General features: G+C 36.4%; 1 protein-coding gene across 3 annotated transcripts; it reads left to right on the top strand.

Annotated features, from left to right (window-relative positions):
* Window positions 1–278: 278 nt before the first annotated feature.
* On the top strand, window positions 279–8897 carry LOC104229650 (cullin-1). 3 transcript variants are annotated; one of them, XM_070151763.1, is made up of 20 exons: window positions 279–440; window positions 2736–2943; window positions 3035–3134; window positions 3880–4065; window positions 4336–4383; window positions 4460–4663; window positions 4787–4864; window positions 5039–5128; window positions 5201–5281; window positions 5362–5424; window positions 6481–6516; window positions 6584–6676; window positions 6776–6925; window positions 7034–7089; window positions 7180–7300; window positions 7373–7534; window positions 7635–7778; window positions 7871–8089; window positions 8177–8344; window positions 8437–8897. In XM_070151763.1, the coding sequence occupies exons 2-20, from the start codon at window positions 2810–2812 to the stop codon at window positions 8536–8538; spliced, it is 2235 nt and encodes a 744-aa protein (XP_070007864.1). In that variant the 5' UTR covers window positions 279–440; window positions 2736–2809; the 3' UTR covers window positions 8539–8897. The 3 variants fall into 3 exon arrangements, with proteins under 3 accessions (XP_070007864.1, XP_009780619.1, XP_009780617.1); XM_009782317.2 differs by having other exon boundaries at window positions 280–440; window positions 2752–2943; window positions 6590–6676; XM_009782315.2 differs by having other exon boundaries at window positions 280–440; window positions 2752–2943.
* Window positions 8898–22466: the final 13569 nt, after the last annotated feature.

Below are 22466 nucleotides of genomic sequence, written 5' to 3'. Positions count from 1 at the left end.
CCATTTTTTTGTTATGATGTGAAGTCATGTGTATTTTCTTATAATTCTTTCTTTCTGACAGACCCTTGGCTAGAGACTAGTCATTGTGCTCTTATCTATTCTAAAAATAATAAAATTGCCACAAGAAAATTTAGATTTAAGTACATGAGATGGTAATGCACAAAACCAGAAATGGTAGGGCTGAAATTGCAATTAAGCCGCAATGAAAAACCGAAGAAATTACCGCGGCAAAAATGGAAATAATCAGAAGTATGAGGGAACTTTTGGAGGAAACAGGAAAAACGCATAAAAGGGGAAAGAGAGAGATTCACATCTCACCCGATTTTCTTCCGCTCATCAATGCATTCTCTCACTTCCATCGCGTGCCCTCGTCGGCTCTAGAGTCTAGACTTTCCGATCACTTCTCCGGCTAACTCCTTCTCTCTCCGGCGACATCTTCGGTATATTTTCCAGTTAAATTATGAGCTCGGATTCGATGTACATGTATATGTTCACATGTGTATGTATGTATGAATATATGTATGGTGCATAGTTGATGCCGCGGTTAGTTTTGTTGCTTTTTCTTTAGCTTCTGATTGATTTTGTTATTGCTCTTTTTTTTTCGAGTTGTTAAAATTGTGTGGTTATGTTGTGATTTATTTGTGGCGATCTTCCAGAGCTGTGATTGATGGAATAGTTTTATGCTGCTGTAAGGTTTTAAGTATTGTTGTTTTTGTTATTCTATTATTTATTCTGAGATTAAGAGTTTTTGTACTTTCGTTGGTTAGGTATAGTGGAGGTTTAGTGTTGATTACTAGTAGGGTTTGAGTTCCATTTCCTGGTTATTATTTGTTGCAATTATTCACGGCATTCATGTAAACTAGCTATTCAATATGAAGCACTGCTTCCCGGAGTTTTTATATTTCATTATCGGCGTGAAACTTTAGTGTTCGCACACTTTTCCGTGTCTTAGATGTGTGTTTATTTTTTATTTTCTCAGTTTTATTTATTTTTCTGATTTATAGGATTTAAGTTATATACACCATAAGTGAATTTTAATTGGTGATAGCAAGTTAATTACCATTTTTACCAGATTATTAATTAATGTTTATCAAGAGATTTACCTATAATTACCTAATAAATGACCTGATTGTGTAAATATTTTAACACCATTAGTGCATGGAACTTAACTTCTTATTTATATACTTTTATGAGAAAAAAATGTTGTATACATTTTTTCTTTTTTAGGTGGAACCCTGAAAAATGTTGAATAGCCTTAGCTCATGTTTTGTTGGGGCAAAATGTTTAATTTCGGTAGCTCTAGTTTATATGGCCCTAGGAATAACTTGGTCAGAAAGTTGGTTATGGAATTCTCTATCAAGTCAGGGTCTCCTGGAACCATGTTAGGATCATTAGGGATCAAGTAATTATGTTGTGTGTATCTGTCACTCAATTACTGCTCTACAGATATATCATATGGTACCAGCCGACATGTCTCATGCCACCAAAATGCTATTACCGTGTTGGTACCTGCAGTTTCCGGAGAAATTCCGGATTCTGGACAAAGAGCGCTAAGAGCTTTGCTAAAAAATTGCTGAATCGATTTGTAAATGGAACTTAGAGTAGAATTCCTTTTCACTGGGCAATAAGCATGAATAAGTAGCAAGCTCACATGAATAACTGAATAAAGAAAGAAACAGATAGAACTATGACGTGTGGGTTATTTAGTTATGAAATACCATTTCAGACATTTTCGGCAAGTAAATATGGATGGTGAATGAGGTCTTAGGGTTTTTTTTTCCGGTCATGTAGGTCGTATCATACTCTTGTAGGCCTCTCTCTGTGACATGGTGATATCCCCTGTTTCTTTACTACTTTTACTTTAGGATTATCTCAGCACTTTTTAACTTTTGGACTTGTTCAATCACATATATTTTTCATTTGTGCTCTATAATACATTATACTGAAAGTCCTATTCCTCTATGACCAAATATTTAGTTCAGAGGGGTAAATGATCTTCAGACGACCAAAATGATATTGAAGCAATAAACGATCCACTAGACTTGCTAGTATGGACATTTATAACTGTGGGTAATTCGGAGTATTCCAGTGACTGACCTTTGATTTGTTCTTTTTATGCAATTCTACTGGTGATGACTAAGTTTTATTGGATTTTATTCTTGGGACTACTTTATCTTCTTTTTTCTCCGTATTGCTTGAATTTTAAGCCTCCAAATACGTAATTCTGTTTTTATGTTCTTGATGTTTAGTCATAATTCCTTGAGCCCGGGGTCTATCGGAAACGGCCGCTCTACCTTCAAGGTAGGGGTAAGGTCTGCATACATGCTACCCTCCCCATACCCCACTTGTAGGATTTTACTGGGTTTGTTGTTATTTTTGTTGATTTTTAGTCCTTCTACTACTCCCTCTTTCTTGAGACCCAAAAATGCCTCAAGGTACTTGTGCGCTTCAAGCATGCATCATTCTTAACAGGCCCTGATACTATATATGGTGCCCGTTGCAACTTTGATGCCTTGCAACCCAAATATTCTGCTCCATATTTCAACAATGAAGCCATGTTTGTAGCCTGCCAACATCAGACTTTGAGGATTTAATAAGAGCACCCGTGTTGTCAAATATTCCTTTCTTCTCAACAGTAAAGCCAAATATTAATCTGATCTGATTTTCTTACTGGCTTAAAGATTGCTTGGTTTTCTTTCTAGCTTTTGTTGAGTTTAGTTGATGATATGATTTAGTCTGGAAACTCCACAGGTGTTTGAAATTTGAGTAGGGTTGCATTCTGTTGAATTGTGAAGATATTGAAATTACAATGAATCAGCGTACCACAATCGATTTAGACCAGGGATGGCAATTCATGCAAAGGGGCATTACAAAGCTGAAGAACATTCTAGAAGGGCTGCCAGAGCCACAGTTTAGCTCAGAGGACTATATGATGCTGTACACGTATCCTTTTAGACTCCCACACTGTTTGGGGTTTGACGTTGTAGATAGCTTGGATTTGGTTCACTTTTTGTCTCCTTAATTCAACTAACAGGACAATTTACAATATGTGTACTCAGAAGCCTCCACATGATTACTCTCAACAGCTATATGACAAATATCGTGAATCTTTTGAAGAATATATCACAGCAACGGTAAGGATAGCTGCGGTTTTCACTCACATTTCACTTCATTAGCATTAATGAGGTATAAGAAAGGAGGAAAAAGGAGCTGAATAAGCATTATTTTTATTTTTTCGGGATGTTTTTGCTATCTATGTATCATTCCGGGATGTTTGCTCTCTTCGTATGTTGGTTGACTCTTAGAAAATGACTTTTTTCCCATTATCATACAATTGAGTCTGGCGAACCTTTTTGTTGCATCTTTGCGTTTTGGATTTTGAACATGTAAGCTGAGAGGGGTTAGTGCGGGTAGTGTTCTTGGTGCACTCTATGATTACATGTGTCAAAACATTTAATACTGGGACCTCTATAGCATTAACAGGTTTGTTTAGGATATGAATTTAATTCAGAAGCTGCTTTTTCGACAAGTGTATTATTTTTAATTTTCATTCACACTATTGCTAAATTTGATTTTAAAAGAGGAGTTACGTTGTATTAGATTTAAATTTAGAAAGCTGTTCTTGCTTCTTCTTCATCACGTAGAACATAATAGGAAAAGGGGAAGGCCGAAGGGGCAAGTGGAGAAATGTTACAAAATACAGCTAACTTCCATGGATTTCTTCGTTTGTTAATTTAGGCATGCAATTTCACTTAGGAGGTTAAAATCTTGGAAAACTCAAATTTGGCTTAAAGTTTGTTTACCTAATTGTTTGTTTCTCCAACTAGTTATATCTTGACATTCCTAAATATCATTTTAATAGTGCTACTTCTGGATCAGGTATTGCCTTCTCTGAGAGAAAAACATGACGAGTTCATGTTGCGAGAGCTAGTAAAAAGGTGGTCGAACCATAAGGTTATGGTCAGATGGTTATCGCGATTCTTCCATTATCTTGACCGCTATTTCATTGCCCGGAGATCTCTGCCAGGGCTTAATGAAGTTGGACTAACTTGCTTCCGCGATCTGGTAATTTATGGTTCTCCCTCTCTTTTCCTCTTCTAATCAGAATTTTGCTTCTGTTGTCATCTATTAATACATCTTCACCTTATTCCTTGGTTAAATTATCAAGCTCTGAGTTCAGCTCATGGCTTCTTTTTTGACTTTCAATTCAGTTTTCTGGTTTTAGCCTCTTTTAGGATTTGGGTTTTAGTTTGGCAATACATACTCATCTGCTGGCAGGTCCTTTTACTAGAAGATTTTATCATTTATCTTACTGGCGACTGTTTGCTATTTCAGGTCTACCAAGAGTTGAATGGCAAAGTCAGGGATGCTGTCATATCTCTGGTATCTCTTTGGCTTCCTTTGAGTTTTCATTACCTTTTTTTTCCTTTTGATTGAGTAATACCAATCATCTAATCAGATTGATCAAGAGCGTGAGGGAGAGCAAATTGATAGAGCTCTACTGAAGAATGTGCTAGACATATTTGTTGAAATTGGAATGGGCCAAATGGATTATTATGAAAACGATTTTGAAGCTGCAATGCTCAAGGACACGGCGGCTTATTATTCACGCAAAGCTTCTAACTGGATCCTTGAAGATTCATGTCCAGATTATATGCTGAAAGTTAGTATACCGCGTATGCGACCCCTTAATTCTATCACTCTCTCTCCGTTGCTACTTCTATCTATCCTTTTTCTGGTTAACGTTCATATGTTAACCTACATATTCTTGTCAACGTTCCTTTAGGCCGAGGAGTGCCTGAAACGGGAGAAGGATAGGGTCTCTCATTATCTCCATTCAAGTAGTGAGACAAAGTTGCTAGAGGTTCATTCTAGCTCTTAATCTTTTTGCTTTACTGGGACTCGAGCCTTAAAGATGGAGGATGTTGCTAACTGCATCTGTTATAGACAAATATAGTTTTTGTTGTTCCCATCTTTTTGGATCTGGCGTAATCAGCATTCTATTAGTTGCAACTTTACTACTCTTAGTTTTTTACAGAAAGTACAACATGAGTTGTTGTCTGTGTATGCCACTCAACTTCTTGAGAAGGAGCACTCTGGATGCCATGCATTACTAAGAGATGATAAGGTACTTTGCAGCGTCTTAGTGTCCTGGTTTTTGAAAAATTTGCAGTCATTAATGAAATCATGATTTTGATAGGTCGAAGATTTATCAAGGATGTATAGGCTCTTTTCTAAGATTCCTCGAGGCTTAGACCCTGTGGCTAGTATATTTAAGCAGGTTTGTGATCTAATTATCTCACATTTTCCTGAATTGTATAATTCTTAGTTACTTCATCTATCTTAGTTTTCTCAATGCAGCATGTTACTGCTGAAGGTACAGCTTTGGTAAAACAGGCTGAAGATGCTGCTAGCAACAAAAAGGTTTGTAGATTTAGCCTTTTCTCAAATTCTTTGGTATTGAGCAGTATCTTTCCTTATTTGAGTGTTTCAACAGTTTGGCTTACTTGGAACAAGTCAAACCAGAATTTTCTGCTATTTTAATATGCCAAGTTCTTGTATTCAAGTGTCTAATCAGCTTAATTTCATAAGTTAACACATGTATCTATTATGAACTGAGAAAAAGTGGGCTGGGGAGAGATAATTTAACATATCTATCTGTAATTTCATAATTCAATTGCCCTCATGCTGCTGCACAGTGCATCAAGTACAAAGTGATTGTAAACCAAGTGAAAAAAGTGACAATATCTGTGACTAGACAATCATAACAGTAATCCATTAAGAAGGGAGATGAGTTCTATATTGTATTGTGTACCACATCCTACATTGTTTGTAAGACTAGCAATTTATTGCACATTAGAGCATCTTGCTATTCTTCTTATTTTAAATTTCCTGTTTGCGCCTTTTGATTATTTTTGTCCAGAGATTTCTAGTTAACATCATATCTACATTAGTGCATCTTGCTATTCTTCTTATTTTACTTTTCCTGTTTGTGCCTTTTTATTATTTTTGTTCGGAGATTTCTAGTTAACATCTTTTTTTTTGGGTATCAAAAGCTTGAAATCACAAAGTTTGGTTTCATCTCTGTGATTGTGTTGTTTCGTTTACTTTATTTGTCCTCCACTACTTGACCATTGATAATTTGTTGGTTAGGAATGTTACTGCGAAGAGGTAGTAGAAGTTTCTTTAAAACAGAAACCCGTGTCAACTTTTATACTTATCCTGAAAGAACGAGCACGAGCAATTGCCACTTGTCACTAGGGAACCAACAAATGATTTTGTCATGGATCGTTTTTAAATGTATTTAAACTTTTCCCCCCTTCTTCTGAGTTAGAACAATGTCATAGTTATGGTCGGTTATTTTGATCTCTTTTGTGGATCATTCTATAAAAGATGAGACTGGTGATTCTTTGTGAATGCCTTTAACAGAAATGGCTCAATGTCTTGCATTCTTTCTGATCACCTACTGTTTTTCAACAGGCAGAGAAGAGAGATGTGGTTGGTTTGCAGGAACAGGTAATCCCTTAGTAAATCTGGTATCTAGTCCTTGAATATGTGTTTGATGGTGAACTTACTTCTGAAGTTTCAGGTTTTTGTTCGGAAAGTGATTGAGCTTCATGATAAATATTTGGCATATGTGAATAACTGTTTCCAAAATCACACACTTTTTCACAAGGTATGTATTGGAGCATGGCATTTTGTCTAATTTAATTTTTCTACCCCGTGCATTAGGATTGCTAATATCTGCCCCCCTTATCACTTTCTACTTTTGTAGGCACTTAAAGAAGCTTTTGAAGTCTTCTGCAACAAGGGTGTTGCTGGTAGCTCAAGTGCTGAACTTCTTGCCACATTCTGCGACAACATTCTCAAAAAAGGTGGGAGTGAGAAATTGAGTGATGAAGCCATTGAAGAGACTCTGGAGAAGGTGAGCTCTTGCTCTCTATCTCCCTTTCCCCTTTTTTCCCTCAAGAACGTCTGCTTTTTCTTCATGCCTCTGCAGCAGGAGAAAGCTGATAATAAATTTCGCTTGCAGGTTGTAAAGCTGCTAGCATATATTAGTGATAAGGACTTGTTTGCAGAATTCTATAGGTAGAGTTCCCCACTACTGTGCTTCTCAGCCACTACTAGGATAGTAGCTTCTCTGTTGCAACTTAATGATTTCCGATTTTTGTCTCCCAGGAAAAAGCTAGCCCGGCGGTTGTTATTTGATAAGAGTGCCAATGATGAACATGAGAGAAGTATCCTGACAAAGTTGAAGCAGCAGTGTGGGGGCCAGTTCACATCAAAGATGGAAGGAATGGTATGCCATCCAGATTATTATGCTGTATTTGAGGCTTTGTTCTCTCGTGACGTTCTTCTTCTCTTCCTACAGGTCACTGATTTGACATTGGCAAGAGAAAATCAAGCTAGCTTTGAGGAGTATTTGAGCAACAATCCAGCAGCCAATCCTGGAATTGACTTGACGGTGACTGTCTTGACTACTGGCTTCTGGCCCAGCTACAAGTCTTTTGATCTCAACCTCCCAGCAGAGATGGTATATCATTTCAATCTGTTAGTTGGTATCGTGCAGTTGATTTATCTTGGTTTTCTTGAACAACATGTCACTGAAACATTTTCTGCTGCTCTATTATCAGGTTAGGTGTGTTGAAGTATTCAAGGAGTTCTATCAAACAAAAACGAAGCACAGGAAACTGACGTGGATATACTCTTTGGGCACTTGCAACATAAATGGAAAATTTGAGCCAAAGACTATTGAGCTCGTTGTCACTACTTATCAGGTTAGTTGACCAGATTGGCTTATATGAAGCCTTTTTATTATGACATTATCAATGAGAAAATAAGATTGAAACTTCGTCCTTCGTCTTCATAGGCTTCTGCTCTGTTGCTATTTAATGCATCAGATAGATTGAGTTATCAGGAAATCATGACGCAACTAAACCTATCAGATGATGATGTTGTTCGGCTTCTTCATTCTCTTTCATGTGCGAAATATAAGATTCTAATCAAGGAGCCAAGCACCAAAATGATTTCTCCAACTGATGTCTTTGAGTTCAACTCAAAGTTCACTGACAAAATGAGGAGGATCAAGGTATAATTAGTGACGAGTTAAGTTAAACCTTTCTATTATGAGTTGACGTTACTGAACTGTGAGGGTTTTGGTGTAATGATAATGCAGATACCTCTCCCGCCCGTGGATGAGAAGAAAAAGGTAATTGAAGATGTTGACAAGGATAGGCGGTATGCTATAGATGCTTCAATTGTGCGTATTATGAAGAGTCGTAAAGTATTGGGCTACCAGCAACTAGTCATGGAGTGTGTTGAGCAGTTGGGACGCATGTTCAAGGTATCCACATGATGAGTTCTTTTCCTACTCAATTATAGTGTTTGTTATTCAAGTTTAGCTGAGCTAATTTCTTTGTTTCAAAAACTCCTCAGCCTGACGTCAAAGCTATCAAGAAGAGAATTGAAGATTTGATAACTAGAGATTACCTAGAGAGAGACAAAGATAACCCGAACTTGTTCAAATACTTGGCATGATTTGCACAGATCATAGTGAAATGAGGATGTTTGTATGCACTTCTGCAGTCGACATGGGAGGAGAAACATCCTGTCCAAGTCGAACTTCTGTAAATCCTGCCTCCCTGATTGCGTTGCATCAGGAGCTTGATACTTTTTGTACAATATGGCTAAGATCGCCGCAAGAGGTAAAAAAGCCTCAGATATTTGAGATGAGATTTGCCTAGCTTCTTCCAATCTTTTATGGCCCTTTTTGCTTGCTCTATTCTGTGTTTTCTATGCATCTTGAGTTTTGAGTAAATGTAATATTCCAGCGAACGACTTCCCCTTCTTGGATTCAGCACTAATTTCTTTTTAGATCATGCTCTGCGGTTTCTTTCTCTCTTTCTTTGTAGATTGTGACTTGACCTTAGTCCTTATGGAGCTTTCGTTTCAACCTTGTGCAAGCATATTGGAATAGAGAATTGTGTTAGAAAAATGATACTGTATAGCCGCTGAAAAAATAATAGCCGAAAAATGTATAAAATTCGTATATTTTTGGTATATATATACATTTTGTATGTTATATACAAAAATTGTCACTTACTGTCACCCCCGCCTGATTTAGCTCCATAAACCCAAAATTTGCAGACATTAAAAAGTTTGTAGCTTGGAGATGTCATTCAGGCCAGAATCAAAATTGTATACTCATAAATTTTTTAAGACGCTAAATAAAATTTCAAAACAGTTAATATCAGAAACTAAATCGGTTAATGCAGTTGGTGAATGACTGCTGTTGGTGACTCCTGATTTTTTTAAGATACAATTATTTGGATTGGGTTTAAATCAAGCAGCAGAAACAATGAGAATTAATATAGTTGATACAAAATTGGGAGTTCATATAGTTGATCCACTATTAGTTGATTGAGTTGTGGAAAAAGAAGATTGAAAATTCAATGATCTTTACACTTCTCTTGTCCCTTGACCTACTCGTCTTAAATCCGTCATCCCAACAATGAATACCTTTAAGCCGTTTGGTTTAAGGGATTAGGTGGGTTATGCCCATAAAATTTTAGTTGAATTTTGTTCCATATTTAGTTAGATGTATTAGCTATCGGTATTATTTTTATACTAAAATCTTGATGTAACTTATCCATATAGAAGGTGGAATAAGTTAGGCTAACTATCGCTTTTAGCCTGCGGCTGAAATTATTTACATTCGGTAGCTGTAATAGGGGTGTACATAGGTCGGGTTGATTCGGGTTTTGCAATTACCAAACCAAACCAATTGTGTCAGGTTATTAAATTTAAAAACCAAACCAAACCAAACCAATAAAACTCGGGTTTTTCAATCTCGGTATTCTCGGGTTTTCGGGTTATTCGGGTTTTTATTCGGTAAAATATTTGTAGCACAAAACATATAACTTGTGCTCAAAATATTTCTTTAATCCTAGTAAGATACAAATATATAAGGTATTTTTCAAGAAAATAATACAAAATATGAGATGTATCACGGCATTATTCTAAAATATCCAACAATAAAGACAATAAAATTGTGTAATATAAATATTGCTAATTTAAAAGCCATAATAAAAATAAGCATAATATAAAGTACTAAGTAATGCTAAAATAAGTAGACTAATAAGGGAGTATTAATTACATGACTAAACGCTAAAGAAAAAAATAAAAATAAGTTATGCATTTTTATCTAAATCATTAAAACAAAAAATAGATATTCAATACATTGTCGTTCCTAGTATTGAATTGAATATCTTTTGTGTTTGGGCTTTTGTTAGCATTATTTAAATTACTAATATTAATGGCTATAAACTTATTAGAACATTTAAAAGTTCTAAGTTCAACCTTGAAATAATAATACCTTAAAAGATAAAATTATGAAAAAGTTTAAGAAATATTTAGAAATTATATCACAATAAGTATATTTATATATTAAATATATAAAAAATTCTAGATATGTAATATCGGGTTGGTATGGTTTCGGTTTGACTTTCTTTAGTTAAAACCAAACCAAACCAATTATGGTCGGGTTTTCTTTTCCAACACCAAACCAAATCAAACCAGACCATAGTCGGATTTTTTTTCTCGGTTTGAATCGGATTATCGGGTTGGTGCGGTTTGTTAGTTTCCTCTGTACACCCCTAGCTGCAAAATTATATAAAATTTGTATAGTTTTTATTTATAACATACATAAATGTATATATGTACAAAAATATATATTTATTCGGCTGTAACATTCCGTACATTCGGACTAGATGTGGATATGTTAAATGAGTATTAATTTGATATTTTAGACATATGAAGTCCTAGCGGGATGATTATGGGTGAAAATAGTTATTTTGGAATCAAGACGGAGAGTGAGGTGCATAAGATTCAACAAAATCGATTAAGTTTGCAGAAGGTCCGTCTTCCAGAAGGTTTTATTGAAAATCTGTAAAGACTTTGGGAAAACTCAAAGCATAAAAATTGTAGGCCTTTGAAATAGTTTTCCAATGATATATTGTGGAGCCCAAACGGAGCTCTGTGCAAAAGGTTATGCCCATTTTACAGAACAGTACGTAACCACCAAGTTCGGCCGCATTTCACCGCGACTGCGGTCGTGAGGCAGTGCTCCAGCTATTTACCGTGGTTGGGACCGCGGTCAGGCCTATTGGGACGTGGTGGCCGACTTGGGAAGTTATTGTTTAGCCCTATTTCATCCCCTACAGCCCCAAACCATAAAAACTTGCTCTAGAAAGGGAAGCTCTCAAAAACCTAACTCCTTAAAGGTCCCTCCACCACCCAAGGTAAGTTCTAATGGTGATTCTAAGTTAATTTTAATTTCCCAACATCTTATTAACGTGGGTAAACCCTCCATATCATTAGATATTCGATTGGGACATCGTTGTTGCGAGAAGAAACCCTAAAACTCGAATTCAAGGGGATTGAACTTCAAAAAGGTAATGTGTTCACCCTCTAATTGATTCTAGCATTAGATTAATGATTATAGACTCTAGTTCATGAGATATAAGTTGATGGGTTTGATAGAAAAGCATGAACGGTTATAAGTTTGGGGTGTTGATTGTTGATTATTGGTTAAGGGTGTTGTTTACCTTATGGGTGATAAAGAATGATGTTGATTATAATCATTTGAGACTTTAGAATTTATCTAGAAGCAAGAGAATGGGTTATTGGGTGTAGAGACACCATTAATAAGGGCTATGAAGCTTTATGCCACCAAGTGTTTGATAAAATGCTTAAGTGACCAAAACATGAGTATTGTTGCCAATTTGGAATCCCTTTGACTTGTAATGCTATAGATTAAAGTTGAAAGGGTTGGCGAATGTTGTATTATGCTCAAGGCAGGAAGTTAAGGTATGTGAGGCTAACTCTCTATGTTTGGGAATGTTAATGATTCTCCCTACACTACATTTTTTTTATGACGTATCAATTGCCTCACAAATATAGTTAAGCCTAGTTCCTTGAATAGTTGTAGAACTTCTATTCTCTAGCTTCATAACTCGTTCACCACTTTCATTCTGAACGTTGTGAGCTCAGTGCGTACTCAATATAGACTTGGGTTTGATGCCCCCGATCTTAGTATAGATTACTCAGTATGCCATAAACAGTTGAAGTTTCAGTGTTCATAATTAATTCAAGAATATATGTCTCAGTCTAGTCCTATTCAGTATTCCAGCATTATGTAACTCAGTGTGATCCAGTATTCCAGTATCATGTAACTCAGTGTGATTCAGTATTTCACTATCATGTATTGCAGTTTGATTCTCAGTTCCTGAATATTGAACATCTGTATTTGGGCATGAGGTCGTAGTTTATATGCTTTATGCATACTTGGGCCTGAGACCGTAGTTTATGCTTTATGCATGTTTGGGCCTGAGGCCGTAGTTTATGCTTTATACATGTTTGGGCCTGAGGCCGTAGTTTATGCTTTATGCATTTTTGGGCCTGAGGCCGTAGTTATGTATACGTATACTTGGGCCTGAGGCTGTAGCTTGTGCACATATATATTGGGCCCGAGGCTGTAGCTTATTCAGATAAACAGGTTGTTCATCATTCAGAAGAGGGAGTATTCATAACCTTACTTCCTTTGTTCAGTTTAGTTATCACAGTTATCAGTTATCAGTTAACATTTCAGTTATCAGCTATCAGTTATCATTTCAGTTTCAGTTTCAATAGTTACTGCTTCAGTTATCAATTATCAATTCTCAGTTATCAGCTCAGTATCAATTTCAGCATTTATAATTCTTTCTTTCAGTTGCTTTACATACCAGTGTAATTCAAATGTACTGACGTCCCTTTTGCCCGGGGCCTGCATCTCACAATGCAGGTAATGATTTACAGGTTGACGATTTAGAGTGCTAGGACTCTCGTATCAGCTGTTTGGTGATCCCCAGTTCTTTCGAGGCATTATCATTACTTTACAACCTTTCAGTATTTACAGATAGTTAGTGTTTTCAGTACTTCAATAGAGGCTTCATAGACTAGAGTAACAGTTAGACAGAGTCTCAGGCTTTTCATGTTAAGCTACGTTGGCTACAAATATGTTTCAGAATTGTATTAGTATTTCCGCACTTTAATTTATATCATCCAGGCTTTCAGTATATCAGCATGTGTTAGTTTATCTTCCGCATTCCGTATGTTATGATATCACATGTTGATTCAACCAGACAGTTGGTTCGCTCGGTCACATGTAGTCAGGCACCGAGTGCCGTGTTATGTCCAGGCCCAGGTTCGGGGTGTGACAAAGCTTGGTATCATAGCACTAGGTTCAAGAGTGCTAGGGAGTCTATGAAGCCATGTCTAGTGGAGTTTCCTTTATATGTGTGTGCCGACCACTCATATAAACAGTTAACTACCAAGACATCTAGGATTGTCTCACTTCTTTCTACTCTAGATCGTGACACGAAGCTTATAGCAAAAGGTAACCTTCTCTTCCTATCGAATTCCAAATGTATTGGATGCCCAAGCGACGCGCAGGAGAAACCTAAGGTCCTAGAGAGGATAATTGCCCATTGGAGTATAATTATGGAGTACATGTTTGTAAATATGAGACTTGAGAGGACATTAAAAGTGTGATGCAATGGATAGTAGTACATATTAGAGCATAACCTTATCAGAAAGTACAAAAGCAATTATCATGTCTTATGGTTATCAGTTTATCTCAGTTACCAGTTATACAATCTTTCAGTTAGCAATATGGTTATTCAGTTATATGTTTACCAAATATCCAATTTTCAGTGTATCAAAATTTCTGGTGACTTGTGAGTATACAATGATGCATATGGGTTCTCAAAGAAAATGTAAGTAACAGTGATTATAGAGAAACCTTCGCATATTTTAGGTCTGGATTAAGACCCAAGACTCATCGGACGGTACATGAAGGATTTATCTGATGATGGTATACTCTGAAGGACAAGTTTGTGTATGGTAGTGTATTCATATGTGTTTTACCTCATTAAACAATCTCATTTCTAATTCTTAGAAATGGAGCCACAAGTTGGATGACGATATTTCAGATGTCAGTTGGTTACTATAGTTTTGGATAGAAAAGAGCCTAAGGGTAAAATACCTAGGAGTCAGAAACATTTGTTATTACCAAAGATGTAATTTCGTACAACTCATGCAAATGACTATAAGATATGATGTATGCAATAAAGACCAAGAGCAGCCAATAGTAAATTTTAGGGAACGATTTTAAGTTGTTTAGATTTATTCAAATCAGAATTAGAAAGAACCACGTTAGTGAATTGCTATAAGAAGCAACTATTATTGTGAGATAAAGGATATGACAGTTCCCCTTAAGTTATGTGACTACGTGTTTACCCCGAATGTTTATAATCTGATATGATTTTGAAGTGCATAGAAAGTTTGGGGTTAGATATTCCAATTTTTTTAAGACAAATGAAATTCCCCTAGGTGTGATCCATGTACATAGTTCAAAAAAAATGATAGTGTGCGGCAAAAGAATATGATCAGATGATGGGGGAAGTTAGGAGTAACCTTATGCTTCACTTTAGTTATTCAAAGAAGGAGAAGAAAATATGATGCTAGCAGGTGGTTAGTGAAAGGATAGTAAGTAAGTTTTGAGTAGATACAGTGAATTAGCAATTTTAGCAGATCTAGTAGAGGTAAGATTTGATCCACTTAGCCAGGTTATCTCTAGTGAGTGGATGGCAGTTTGAAATACCGAATGCATGTGTTAGAACCCAAAGAGTTTAAGTTAAACCCGAAGTACAATGGCAGTGGAAAAAAATTATCTAGCAGTGAGAGAGCAAACTATAGAAGAATACCCTTTAAGAGTTATCGAAAAGGGGTTTCCCCAAGATTAGCAGTGTGGGCAGAGATAAATTATTACGATTATGTATGATAGTTATGAAGACATAAGCTTTTCGTTTATGTAAATAATTTAGTTTTTCCTAGTAAGAAAGATTTCTCAGAGGTAAGTTGGAAGATGAGTCGTCATTAACGTAAAGTGCAAAGAGTTGCAGAAGATAAAGAAAGTTGTTAGAATCCCAACAAAAAAAAAGGAAGGATCCGCAAGTACAAGACATTTGGTCTAAGGGGTGATGTGAAAATTTTCAGTAAGTCCAGTTAGAGATTTGAAACCCGAATAGTTAACATGGGATATGAAAAAGAAAATCAGTTCGGTAATGAGGGAAAATTGTATAATTACCACAGAGATTATGTCTAGCATGTGTAAGAAATACAAAATGAGTAGAATGATCACCGAGTTTAGTTATTGATGATAAAGTGATCACAAAAAGCTATAAAATCATGCCTATTTATGTGTCACGAGGGTAGTGCTCTCATACAAAGGGGAAAAAAGCTACGGTTGAAAGATCACTGGGTTTAGGAGGAGGCTAGGTTAGCCGAAAGATGGTTATCGGTTCAAGAACGTAAGATGTCCCCCCCCTTATATAAGGAAGTCATTTTTTCTACGATGTTAGAGATTTTTGTCTCGCAGAGGGTGAAATGGCGATCTGTTAACCGCCACTCCTTGGACGAAATAAGGTCTTCCCGTACAGCTTTTCTAATGGATTTCCAACTGGAAAATCCAATTCAAGCTCTGCCTTTAGCTTGACCCCATCTGCTATCAACTATTCACCTATTTTTTTAGTATGAATCGAAATCGAGCCTAACTATGCTCATCCAAACTGGGATTTTAAGCGAAAGTTGGGTCTTCCGGTACGCTTTCCCAAAGGTGTAAAAGACTTTTTCAAGTTTGAGTAGTGAAAACGTCGTCAACTCGTAACATTGCATGAGACTCTAGTCTTCGGAGTACTGGTCAAAGACTTTGCTCACAACAATTCTATAAGTGTTTTTAGGAAGTGCTTAAGAAGATAATGTGTGGGAAATATAACTTATGATTGAGGTAGATAAGAAAACTCTGGTGAAAGAAGTTCACCAGCCAAGATAGGAGTTCGAGTTCAGACTTTGAAGATGACAGAGTTGTTGTCTAGAACAGGACTTGTTCCCCCTTAGTAGCCGAAGAGAAGGAGAAACAATGTGATGATCTATGTTGCAGTTGAAAGAGGATATTCACAAGTATAAGACGGTGGCTTTTGAATAAGGGGGAGATGATGGTACTTTGAGGTACCACGATAGATTGTGTGTTGCAACCATAGGTGGACTTAGTGAGGAAAGAAGATGTTAGAAGCCCATAATTCCAGGTAGAGAGAGAGAACGTCACAGACCTTGTGGCCAAGTGTCCGAAGCATCAGCAAATGAAAGTCGAGCAACAGAAAGCACAGTATTTTACCATAGTTTACACATACTTTTAAGTGGAGATGGTAAATATGGAATTTATAACCATATTATTATGCTGTTGTGTGTTGCAACCATAGATGGACTTAGTGAGGCAAGAAGATGTTAGAAGCCCATAATTCTAGGTAGAGAGAGAGAACGTCGCAGACCTTGTGGCCAAGTGTCCGAAGTATCAGCAAATGAAAGTCGAGCAACAGAAAGCACAATATTTTACCATAGTTTACACATACTTTTAAGTGGAGATGGTAAATATGGAATTTATAACAGGATTATTATGCTAATATTGAAAGCATCATTTTATTGGGTGATTGTAAATCGACTTACCAAGTCAGCACATTTCTTGCCAGTAAAGACTACAGATTTAGCAGAAGATTATACCAAGTTATACATTCATAAAATTATCTGATTGCATAGGACTCCGTTGTCCATCATTTCGGACTGTGGTGCTCAGTTTAAAATGAACTTTTAGAAGTCCTTTCAGAAAGGATTAGGCACAAGTTTTTCATCCTCAGAAAGATGGCTAGGCAGAGCGCATTATTCAAATAGTTGGGGATATGTTCTTGATGTTAAAAGTAATTGGGATGATCACATACCTCTCATTGACCTTGCTAATAATAACCTACCACTCTAGTATCAAGATGGCACCGTACGAAGCTCTATATGGGCGAAGGTGTAGATCATCAATTGGTTGGTTCGAAGTTGGAGAAGTGGAGTTGTTAGGACCGATTTGGTCTACCAGACTATAGATAAAGTTAAGTTGATTCAAGAGCGTTTGAAGAAAACTCAGAGCCGCCAAAAGTCCTATTCGAGCATGAGGCATAGGGACCTAGAGTTTCAAGTTGATGATTGGGTGTTCCTGAAAGTTTCGCTTATGAAAAGCGTTATGAGATTTGGGAAGAAGGGGAAGCATAGTCCCTGCTATATTGGGACATATAGATTCTTGCGAAGGATCGGTCAATTAGCTTATGAGTTGGAGTTGCCACCATAATTAGTGGTGGTACAACCAGTATTTCACGTATCATGTCATAACATTCAAGTTTCCAGTACTCAGATACTCATGTCATTTCAGTACTCAAATACTCATGTCAGCTCAATACTCAACTACTCATGTTAGTCCAATACTTAGACATTCATGCCAACTTAGTACTCAGATTACTCAAATATTCGTGCCAGTTCAATATTCATATATCCATGTTAGTTCAGTATTCACGTATCCATGGCAAACCAATATTCAGTTAATGCAGTAGTCATTTAGTTCAATATCTCAACAGTCTAGTAATCATGTATTCATTTAGTTTAGCATGCAAGTGTTAATGAAAGTTCACATTTCCACCAGATCCATTTAAGGTCCGGAGTTAGCAGAAGTTACAGTCAGGACAATCATTCGAGGACGAATGATCCTAAGGGAGAGATAATGTAGCATTCCATACATTCGGACTAGATGTGGATATGTTAAATGGGTATTAATTTGATATTTTAGACATATGAAGTCCTAGAGGGATGATTATGAGTGAAAATAGTTGTTTTGGAATCAAGACGGAGAGTGAGGTGCATAAGATTCGACAAAATAGATTAAGTTTGTAGAATGTCCATTTTCCAGAAGGTATTATTGAAAATATATAGCAAATTTCGGAAAACTCAAAGCATGAAAGTTGTAAGCCTTTGAAATAGCATTCCAATGATATATTGTGGAGCCCAAATGGAGCTCTGTGCAAAAGGTTATGCCCATTTTACAGAACAGTACGTAACCATCGCGTTCGGTCGCGTTTCACCGTGACCGCGGTCGTGAGGCAGTGCTCCAGCTATTTACAGTGGTCGGGACCGCAGTCAGGCCTATTGGGATGCGGTGGCCGACTTAGGAAGTCATTGTTTTAGCCCTATTTTGTCCCCCACAGCCCCAAAACATAAAAACTTGCTCTAGAAAGGGAAGCTCTAAAAAACCTAACTCTTTAAAGGTCCTTCCACCACCCAAGGTAAGTTATAATGGTGATTCTAAGTTAATTTTAATTTCCCAACATCTTATTTTTAACATGGGTAAACCCTCCATATCATTAGATATTCGATTGGGACATCGTTGTTGAGAGAAGGAACCCTAGAACTCGAATTCAAGGGGATTGAACTTCAAAAAGATAATGTCTTCACCCTCTAATTAATTCTAGCATTGGATTAATGATTATAGACTCTAGTTCATGAGATATGAGTTGATGGGTTTGATAGAAAAATATGAATGGTTATAGGTTTGGGGTATTGATTGTTGATTATTGGTTAAGGGTGTTGTTTACCTTATGGGTGATAAAGAATGATGTTGATTATAGCCATTTGAGACTTTAGAATTTATCTAGAAGCAAGAGAATGTGTTATTGGGTGTAGAGACATCATTAATAAGGGCTATGAAGCTTTATGCCACCAAGTGTTTGATAAAATGTCTAAGTGACCAAAACATGAGTATTGTTGCTAATTTGGAATCCCTTTGACTTGTATTGCTATAGATTAAAGTTGAAAGGGTTGGCGAATGTTGTATTATGCTTAAGGATATGAAGTTAAGGTATGTGAGGCTAACTCTCTATGTTTGGGAATGTTAATGATTCTCCCTACACTACGTTTCTTTTATGACGTATCAATTGCCTCACAAATATAGTTAAGCCTAGTTCCTTGAATAGTTGTAGAACTTCTATTCTCTAGCTTCATAACTCGTTCACCACTTTCATTCTGAACGTTGTGAGCTCAGTGCGTACTCAATATAGACTTGGGTTTGATGCCCCCGATCTTAGTATAGATTACTCAGTATGCCATAAACAGTTGAAGTTTCAGTGTTCATAATTAATTCAAGAATATATGTCTCAGTCTAGTCCTATTCAGTATTCCAGCATTATGTAACTTAGTGTGATCCAGTATTCCAGTATCATGTAACTCAGTGTGATTCAGTATTTCACTATCATGTATTGCAGTTTGATTCTCAGTTCCTGAATATTGAACACCTGTATTTGGGCCTGAGGCCGTAGTTTATATGCTTTATGCATACTTGGGTCTGAGACTGTAGTATATGTTTTATGCATGTTTGGGCCTGAGGCCGTAGTTTATGCTTTATACATGTTTGGGCCTGAGGTCGTAGTTTATGCTTTATGCATTTTTGGGCCTGAGGCCGTAGTTATGTATACGTATACTTGGGCTTGAGGCCGTAGCTTGTGCACATATATATTGGGCCCGAGGCCGTAGCTTATTCAGATAAACAGGTTGTTCATCATTCAGAAGAGGGAGTATTCATAACCTTACTTCCTTTGTTCAGTTCTGTTATCAGTTAACATTTCAGTTATCAGCTATCAGTTATTAGCTATCAGTTGTCATTTCAGTTTCAGTTTCAATAGTTATCGCTTCAGTTATCAATTATCAATTCTCAGCTATCAACTCAGTATCAGTTTCAACATTTATAATTCTTTCTTTCAGTTGCTTTACATAGCAGTGCAATTCAAATGTACTGACATCCCTTTTGCCAGGGGCCTGCATCTTACAATGCAAGTAATGATTTACAGGTTGACGATTCAGAGCGCTAGAACTCTCGTATCAGCTGTTTGGTGATCCCCAGTTCTTTCGGGGCATTATCATTACTTTACAACCTTTCAGTATTTACAGATAGTTAGTGTTTTCAGTACTTCAATGGAGGCTTCATAGACTAGAGTAACAGTTAGACAGAGTCTCTGGCTTTTCATGTTAAGCTATGTTGGCTGCAAGTATGTTTCAGAATTGTATTAGTATTTCCGCACTTTGATTTATATCATCCAGACTTTCAGTATATCAGCATGTGCTAGTTTATCTTCCGCATTCAGTATGTTATAATATCGCATGTTGATTCATCCAGCCAGTTGGTTCGCTCGGTCACATGTAGTGAGGCACCGAATGCCATATTACGTCTAGGCCCAAGTTCGGAGCGTGACATTGGCTATACTTTTAAAGCGCCTATGCAATGTCTTTTTCAGATGTGAAGAAGTTGTCCAGGTTATAATCCTAGAATTATAATCTTGGAATATCCATGTTTTGAACCAAATAACATCTAAATGTCCTACCAAATTCGGAAGTCGGAAGAAGATAAATAAATGAAAAATATAGAAGAATTTTCCCTATAGTTATCAATGTGTCCTTAAAGTAGGACATTTAAGGTAGGACAGATACAATTTAACATATATTTTAAAAAATATCATTTTTTGTAACCTTTATTTTCAATCTAATTTAAATTAAGAAGCCAACTCACCCCCACCCCAAGAGAGTGGAATCTTCCACGTTTAAGCAAACGAATATAATTATCAAAGTCTACCAACAAAGTCAATTTATTACCTTTAGAAGTTGGAGGCCATTGTTCTCTTCCCTCTAATTGTTAACAGGAAAGTGCAGACATAATTCAATTAGAGCTAAATGGGGAAATCTTGTTGCTCCTGCTCAGAATCAGATGATGGTGGTAATGACAACTTGAAGATAATACTAGTGATGGTCTTAGCTCTTGTGTCGATGGTCATCTGCCACTCTCCACCAAAACTGAGAGGTGTCTTGGTTTATCGATGTTAGATTTTTTTTAATCCATCTTGTTGTTATCACTCATTGTATTTGTAAAAACAAAATATTTTCGAAGTTTCAATCTCCCATTTGTGTAAAAACTGTAGAAAGATGTCTGTTTAATTTTCCTGTCATGTTAGTTGCTCTGAATTTGATCAAATAAAAGTCTATTCAAAAGGCAAAGATGTTGAAATGATGAAATAAGGAGCATATAAAGATAAATTTCATTTTTTTCTTGATTGTGTAGTGTCTGTTTCAATTGCTTTCTTAACCTTTGTCAATCATGAATCTCCATATCTGATGAATCCATATCTACTTTGAATTTTCATTTAGAGTTGACTTCAAATTTACTTGTAGAATCATGAAAGCAAACGAGAAACGCCTATTCTATCATTTCTTTCATCCTTCTTGAGCTGAGAGTTTGTCGAAAATAACTCTATACCTTTTTAAGATAGGGGTAAGATTTGCATACACGCTATCCCCTCAGACCCCACATATGAAATTCTACTGAGTTTTTTGTTGTTGTTGTTGTTGATGTAAAGGAGAAATGCCTAGATCCTCATGGTACTTGTGTAATGCCTCTTTATGTTCTTTTTCTTTCTTGGAACAAGACTCATTCTACAATATTTCATTCCATATATCCATCCTTCAAAAAATCTACGAATCACCGTCTTGATAGAACAAGAAAGTGATTATTGCTCCTTTCTTTTTTAAACCTCCTATAGACTAGACTGAGAGCTTATCCATTGGTAGATGGAGCTTCAGTAGCTGCTATGGATGGACGTTATGAGCATTACGCTAAAGCATAATTTTCATACCAAGGTTAGTACGGTTGCTTTTCTCTAGCAAACTCATTTGTGTTTCCAAAATTTTCCTTGTTGAAATCATCCTTTGATAAGCCGATTTACAATCTAGAAAGTACCAAACCAGTGTTCCAAAACCTGCTGAAGTCAACAAATGATAACTTATAGTGCTGCTCTTGTTTCCTTCTTGAAACCGCCCTTTTGATAAGTCAATTTACAATCTAGCAATTACTAAACCAGACTTTTAAGACCTGATGAACTCAGCAAATGATAACTTATGGTGCTGCTCTTGTTTCCTTCTTGAAACCGAATGGTGCTCTCTCACTTCACTGTGAGAGAACATTCAACCCAAATTCTTAAGGCAACGGATAGAATGATTCTTGACATATAAACCTCTTTTGAAAACATTAATGGGGGCTTATTGATGCAATAATGGGCTTACCAAAGATTGACTCTGATAGCATGTGAAAAAATAGGGAAACTACCGTCCATGTCCATTTATAAGTAACACATTACAAAAATTGATCAATTTATAAAATATTACTAGTATTAGCCAAATATTACTAATATTAGCCAATTAGCTATTTGTAGCAAAAAAATATCAATTTTTTTGCTTTGTTTTGAGTGAGTGTTATTAGAATAGATTGGGTACAACTTAAGGAGCTTGATTCTCAGTTTTATGATGATTTGGTGAAGTTTTGAGGTGGTTTGAATTAAAAATTCGAAGTAAAAGCTGAACATGAAAAAAAAATGATATGTGTATCACACTATGTATCACACCGTGTATCATTTGTGTGTCACATATATATCATATTTGTATCAATTGTGTATCACATGTAT

The sequence above is a fragment of the Nicotiana sylvestris genome, chromosome 1 (assembly GCF_000393655.2).
Source record: "Nicotiana sylvestris chromosome 1, ASM39365v2, whole genome shotgun sequence".
NCBI classification, from domain to species: domain Eukaryota; kingdom Viridiplantae; phylum Streptophyta; class Magnoliopsida; order Solanales; family Solanaceae; genus Nicotiana; species Nicotiana sylvestris.
This window is presented reverse-complemented; position numbering and strand designations above follow the sequence as displayed.

What these genes read in the sequence shown, in the direction of transcription:
- LOC104229650 (XM_070151763.1), top strand. Translation starts at nt 2,810, where the DNA reads ATGAATCAGCGTACCACAATCGATTTAGACCAGGGATGGCAATTCATG. An exon ending in TGGTTGGTTTGCAGGAACAG is followed by an intron (nt 6,517 to 6,583) that starts GTAATCCCTTAG and finishes TTACTTCTGAAG; the next exon opens with TTTCAGGTTTTTGTTCGGAA. An exon ending in CATCAAAGATGGAAGGAATG is followed by an intron (nt 7,301 to 7,372) that starts GTATGCCATCCA and finishes CTCTTCCTACAG; the next exon opens with GTCACTGATTTGACATTGGC.